The following is a 7,120-nucleotide window of genomic DNA, read 5'->3' on the forward strand; positions in this document are numbered from 1 at the left end:
TTAGTTTTATTAATCGACCAGGATTAGCATCTACTTTTACTCCTAAAGAAGGAACGGTTCATGAGTGAATAACGTCAGTAGCTGTAACTATAATACGAATTTGATTATTTATAGGTAAAACAATACGATTATCAACATCTAATAAACGAAAACTATTAGGTTGTATATCATTAGATGGAATTATATAAGAATCAAATTCTACATTGTGAAAATCTGAATATTCATATCTTCAATATCATTGGTGACCAATAGATTTTAAGGTAATTAAAGGATTATTTAATTCGTCTAATAAATAAAGTAATCGTAGTGAAGGTAAAGCAATAAAAATTAAAGTAATTGCTGGTAAAATTGTTCAAATTAATTCAATTATTTGTCCTTCTAATAAAAATCGATTAACATATTTATTAAATAAAAGTCTAACTATTAAATATCCAACTAAGATTGTAATTATAATAAGAATAATTAAAGTATGATCATGAAAAAAAATAATTTGTTCTATTAAAGGTGAAGCTCTATTTTGTAAATTAAGATTAGATCATGTTGCCATTTCTAAAAAAAGGATAAACCTTTATAAATGGGGTTTAAATCCATTACATATAATCTGCCATATTAGAATTAATTACTTAAAATAGGAAGTTCATTATATGAATGTTCTGCTGGGGGAAAATTTTGATATCATTCAATTGAAGAAGGAAGATGTAAAGAAAATAAAGCAATTCGTTGATTAATTATAGATTCTCAAATAATAATTAATATTAACATTACAGCTAATAAAGAAATATAAGAACCTAAAGAAGAAATAATATTTCAAGAAATATATGAATCAGGATAGTCAGAATAACGTCGAGGTATTCCAGCTAATCCTAAAAAATGTTGAGGGAAAAAAGTTAAATTAACACCAATAAACATAATAAAGAATTGAATTTTTAGTAAAAAAGGATTTAAGCATAATCCTGTAAATAGTGGATATCAATGAATAAATCCTCCTATAATAGCAAATACAGCTCCCATAGAAAGAACATAATGAAAATGAGCAACTACATAATAAGTATCATGTAATGTAATATCAATAGAAGAGTTAGATAAAATTACCCCAGTTAGTCCCCCAACAGTAAATAAAAATACAAACCCTAAACTTCATAAAATTGAGGGGGAATAGTTAATTTGAGCTCCATGAAATGTAGCTAGTCAACTAAAAATTTTAATTCCAGTAGGTACTGCAATAATTATTGTCGCTGAAGTAAAATAAGCTCGAGTGTCAATATCTATACCAACAGTGAATATATGATGAGCTCATACAATAAATCCTAATAATCCAATAGCTAATATAGCATAAATTATACCTAGACATCCAAATGTTTCCTTTTTACCTCTTTCCTGAGAAATAATATGTGAAATTATACCGAATCCAGGTAAAATTAAAATATAAACTTCAGGATGGCCAAAAAATCAAAATAAGTGTTGATATAAAATTGGATCTCCTCCTCCAGCTGGGTCAAAAAAAGATGTATTTAAATTTCGATCTGTTAAAAGTATAGTAATAGCTCCTGCTAAAACTGGTAAAGATAATAATAATAAAAATGCCGTAATTCCAACAGCTCAAACAAATAAAGGTATTTGATCAAATGATAGATTATTTAATCGTATGTTAATAATTGTTGTAATAAAATTAATAGCTCCTAAAATAGATGAAATACCAGCTAAATGTAGTGAAAAAATAGCTAAATCTACAGATCTTCCTCCATGAGCAATATTAGACGATAAGGGGGGATAGACTGTTCATCCTGTACCAGCTCCATTTTCTACAATTCTTCTTGAGATTAAAAGAGTTAATGAGGGGGGAAGTAGTCAAAAACTTATATTATTTATTCGAGGGAAAGCTATATCAGGAGCTCCTAATATTAAAGGTACTAATCAATTACCAAATCCTCCAATTATAATAGGTATAACCATAAAAAAAATTATAATAAAAGCATGAGCTGTTACGATAGTATTATAAATTTGATCATCACCAATCAAAGATCCAGGATTTCCCAATTCGGCCCGAATTAATAAACTTAATGAAGTTCCTACTATACCTGCTCAAATACCAAAAATAAAATAAAGAGTTCCAATGTCTTTATGATTTGTAGAATAAAGTCATTTTCGCAATAAACAAAAAATAAAATGGCTGAGTCATAAGCGATAAATTGTAAATTTATTTACGAGAATCTTTCTCTTTTATTAAGTCTTATATTCATTTTAAATGATTTAAAATTGCAAATTTTAAGGAGTAAATAAAATTACTAAGGCTTAAAGAGAATATTTCTTTATAAATAATTTTGAAGATTATTAGTTTATTTTAACTTAAAACCTTATATTATTATATAAAAAAAAAAGTTCTAAAAATTATACCTAATAGTGAAAAAAAAGATAAAATGTTTATAAAAAAAAAATTATTATTTTTAATAAAAATTTTAAATCATTTATTTTTAAAATAATTAAATATAAAAGAAGAATAAATAATACGAATATAATAAAATAATACAATTAATCTTATTATAATTATAATAAAAGTTAATATATACATATTATTATTAATTAAAAAGTTAATAATAATTCATTTAGGAAAAAATCCAATAAAAGGTGGTAAACCACCTAATGATAAAAAATTAATAACTAAATTAATTTTAACTAAAGAATTTATATTATTAATGAATATTTGATTTAAATAAAATATATTTAATGTATAAAATAAAAAACATATAATTCTTACTAAAAATGAATATATAATAAAATAAAATAATCATAAATTTTCACTAATTAGTAAAGAAGAAAGTATTCATCCTAGATTATTAATTGAAGAAAAAGCTATTAATTTACGTAAAGATGTTTGATTTAATCCTCCTAAAGCTCCAATAATAACATTCATAATAATAATAATTATAATAAAATTTTTATTTAAATAATAAGACAAAATAATTATGGGGGTAATTTTTTGTCAAGTTATTAAAATAAAATTATTAAATCAAGATAGTCCTTCAACAATATTAGGAAATCAAAAATGGAAGGGGGTCGATCCTATTTTTATTAATATAGATGAGTTGATTATAATTGATAAAAATAAATTAATCTCAAAATTTTTTATTATAATTATTTTTATTAAAATACAAAAAAGAAAATTGATCGAAGCTAAGGATTGGGTTAAGAAATATTTTAAAGAAGCTTCAGTAGCTAATAAATTATTTGAACTAGAAATTAGGGGGATAAATCTTAAAAGATTAATTTCTAATCCAATTCAACATCCAAATCAAGAATTTGAAGAAATTGAGATTAAAGTTCTAAACATTAAAATAAATAAAAAAAATATTTTAGATGAATTTATATTAAAAAAAATTTAAAATAATATATTTATAATATATTTTGAGAAATATAAGTTCTTAAATTATATATTTATATTTTAGTGTAAGAAGCACAATAGTTTTTGATACTATTAGATATAGTTTAATTCTATAAAATATAATAAAGGTAAAATAATTTACTTAATTTATCCTATCAGAATAATCCTTTAATCAGGCACTTTATTTTTAAAAAAAAGGATTATCCTTTATAGTTGGGGTATGAACCCAAAAGCTTTATTTAGCTTATTTTTAATTTTTTTTTTATTGTATTTTTTTTTAAAACGGTTTAAGTGATAATTTAAATTAAAAATTAACCTAATTTATCTATATATATATATATATATATTAAATATTTAATATTAATTTTTTATTTATAATTTAATAATTTATTAAAAAATTAATTTTATAATATTAATACTTTATTATTTAGATGAATTATTATTGTTTAATTCTTGAATTTAATTTTTAATATTAATATTATGAAGAAAAAAGGAAAAGAAATTATTAAAAATTTAATAAATTATATTAAATATTTTAATATAAAAAAAAAAAAAAAAAAATCTATGCGAAAAAAAATACAATAAAAAAAAAATTATTATAGTTTGAAAATTTATTTTAAATTTAATTTACATATAAATTTTAGTGTTAATTTTAAATTATTTAAATAATAATTTAAGATTTTTGTAGTAATTAATATTAAATATTTAAGTAATTAAGATTTAGTAATATTTAAATTAATAACAAATTTTGTGCCAGCAGTTGCGGTTAAACAAAAATTGAATTAAATTTTATTAGTAATTAATAAATAAAAATATAAATTAATTTAAAATTTAAATTATTAAGTGAAATTTTAATTTATTAGAAAATTAATTAAAATAATTATGAATTAATAAATTTTGAAAATAAACTAGGATTAGATACCCTATTATAAAAACTTAAAAATTGAATACTAAAATAGTAAGTAATCATTTATTGAAACTTAAATAAATTGGCGGTATTTTAGTTCATTTAGAGGAATCTGTTTAATAATTGATAATCCACGAATAAATTTACTTAATTTAAAATTTTGTATATCGTTGTTAAAAAAATATTTTTTAATAAAAATAATATTTAAAAATTTATATAAAAAAATTAAATCAGATCAAGATGCAGATTATAATTAAGAATATAATGGATTACAATAAATTTATTTAAATGAATATTTTATTTGAAAAAATAAATTGAAAGTGGATTTAAATGTAATTTTATTTAATTTAATAAAATGATTTTAGATTAAAATATGTACATATTGCCCGTCGCTTTCATATAAATTTAAAATTGAAATAAGTCGTAACAAAGTAGAGATACTGGAAAGTGTTTCTAGAAAGACAAATTAGAGCTTGAGAAGTATTTCATTTACATTGAAATGATATTAATAGTAAAATTAATTAATTTGAGGGGAAAAATTAATAATAAGTATAAATAATAAAAAAATTTTTAATTATAACATAATATTATTTATTTTAATGGGGGTTAAAGTATAATGATAGAAAAAATTAAAAATTTTATAGTAAATTAGTATTGTGAAAGAATTTTGAAATATATGAAAATAAAATTATTTTAAAGTAATTTTAGTTTAGTGTATCTTGTGTATCAGAGTTTATTAAAAAAAATTATAAGAAATATAAATTCTCGAATTTAAGAGAGATAATTAATTAAAAAAGTTATTGTAGCATAAATATTTTTAATAATTAATTTGAAATGAAATGTTATTCGTTCTTAAATATATCTAGTTTTTTTAGAAAAAAATTAAATTTTAAATATGAAAAATATAAAATTAATTAATTAATTTTATATTTTTCATATTTTATATTTTAAGGGATAAGCTTTAAATTACAAATATATAAAATTTAATTTAGTTTGAAAATTATATAATTTATATTGTTAAAAAATTTTAATTTATTATAAAAAATTTCATTATAAAATAAAATTTAATTAGAATTTTTATTTTTTTATAAAAAAGTAATTTTTAATTAGTTAAAATTAGTTATAATGATAAAATTAGTATATTTGATATAAAAATAAAATAATATTTTTAAAAATTATTTTAAAGGAATTCGGCAAAAATTTATATTCACTTGTTTATCAAAAACATGTCCTTTTGAATTTAATATAAGGTCTAATCTGCCCACTGATAGATATTAAAGGGCTGCAGTATTTTGACTGTACAAAGGTAGCATAATCATTAGTCATTTAATTGATGACTTGTATGAATGATTGGATGAAATATAGACTGTCTCTAAAATAATATATAGAACTTAATTTTTTAATTAAAAAGTTAAAATAAAATAAAAAGACGAGAAGACCCTATAGAGTTTTATAAATTATAAAATTTTAATTATTTATAAATTTAAAAATTAAAATTTAATCATTTATTTTATTGGGGTGATAGAAAAATAAAATAAACTTTTTTTAAAAATTAACATAAATAAATGAATATATGATCCAGTTTTATTGATTAAAAGAAAAAATTACCTTAGGGATAACAGCGTAATTTTTTTTTTTAGTTCAAATAAAAAAAAGAGTTTGCGACCTCGATGTTGGATTAAGATAAAATTTAAATGCAGAAGTTTAAAATTTTTGATCTGTTCGATCATTAAAATCTTACATGATCTGAGTTCAAACCGGTGTGAGCCAGGTTGGTTTCTATCTTTTATAATATAAAATATTTTAGTACGAAAGGATTAAATATTTAAATTAAATTTAATTAAAAGAATATTATTAATAAATAAAATAAATTATTAATTAATTTTATTAAAAATGATGTATATATATATATATATATATATATATACTATTTTGGCAGAATAATGTAATGATTTTAGAAGTCATAAATGTATAATTTAATTTATATAGATAGTATTGTTTATAAGTGATTTATATTTAATTTTTATTGGTTTATTGATTTTAATTATTGGTGTTTTAATTGGAGTAGCTTTTTTAACCTTATTAGAACGTAAGGTTTTAGGATATATTCAAATTCGGAAAGGTCCTAATAAATTAGGATTTATGGGTATTTTACAACCATTTTCTGATGCTATTAAATTATTTACTAAGGAACAAACTTATCCTAATTTTTCTAATTATATAATATATTATTTTTCTCCTGTAGTTGGCTTTATTTTGTCTTTATTAATTTGAATAGTTATTCCTTATTATTTTAATATAATTAGTTTCAGATTAGGTTTAATATTTATCTTATGTTGTATAAGATTAGGAGTTTATACAGTTATAATTGCTGGTTGATCATCTAATTCAAATTATGCTTTATTAGGTGGTTTACGAGCAGTTGCTCAAACCATTTCTTATGAAGTTAGATTAGCTATAATCTTATTATCCAGTATTATTTTAATTATAGATTATAATTTATTAATATATAATATATATCAAAATTATATGTGATTTATATTTATAATATTTCCTTTAAGATTATGTTGAGTTAGTTCTATATTAGCAGAAACTAATCGTACTCCTTTTGATTTTGCTGAGGGAGAAAGAGAATTAGTATCAGGATTTAATGTAGAATATAGAAGAGGAGGATTTGCTTTAATTTTTTTAGCTGAATATTCTAGAATTTTATTTATAAGCTTATTATTTGTAATAATTTATATAGGGGGTTATGAATTAACATTAATTTTTTATTTAAAGTTAGTTTTTATTTCTTTTTTATTTATTTGAGTTCGAGGTACTTTACCTCGATA

The 7,120-nt window shown here is 19.8% G+C and overlaps 1 protein-coding gene across 1 annotated transcript; it reads right to left on the reverse strand.

Annotated features, from left to right (window-relative positions):
- Positions 1-614: 614 nt before the first annotated feature.
- Positions 615-3,361, reverse strand: LOC142987070 (NADH-ubiquinone oxidoreductase chain 2-like; the record flags this gene model as incomplete). Its single annotated transcript, XM_076135615.1, is given in 1 exon segment — positions 615-3,361. A coding segment is annotated over 1 exon segment (900 nt), but the record flags the coding sequence as incomplete, so codon positions are not given.
- Positions 3,362-7,120: the final 3,759 nt, after the last annotated feature.

Source organism: Anticarsia gemmatalis, unplaced genomic scaffold (assembly GCF_050436995.1).
Source record: "Anticarsia gemmatalis isolate Benzon Research Colony breed Stoneville strain unplaced genomic scaffold, ilAntGemm2 primary ctg00000059.1, whole genome shotgun sequence".
Lineage (NCBI taxonomy): Eukaryota > Metazoa > Arthropoda > Insecta > Lepidoptera > Erebidae > Anticarsia > Anticarsia gemmatalis.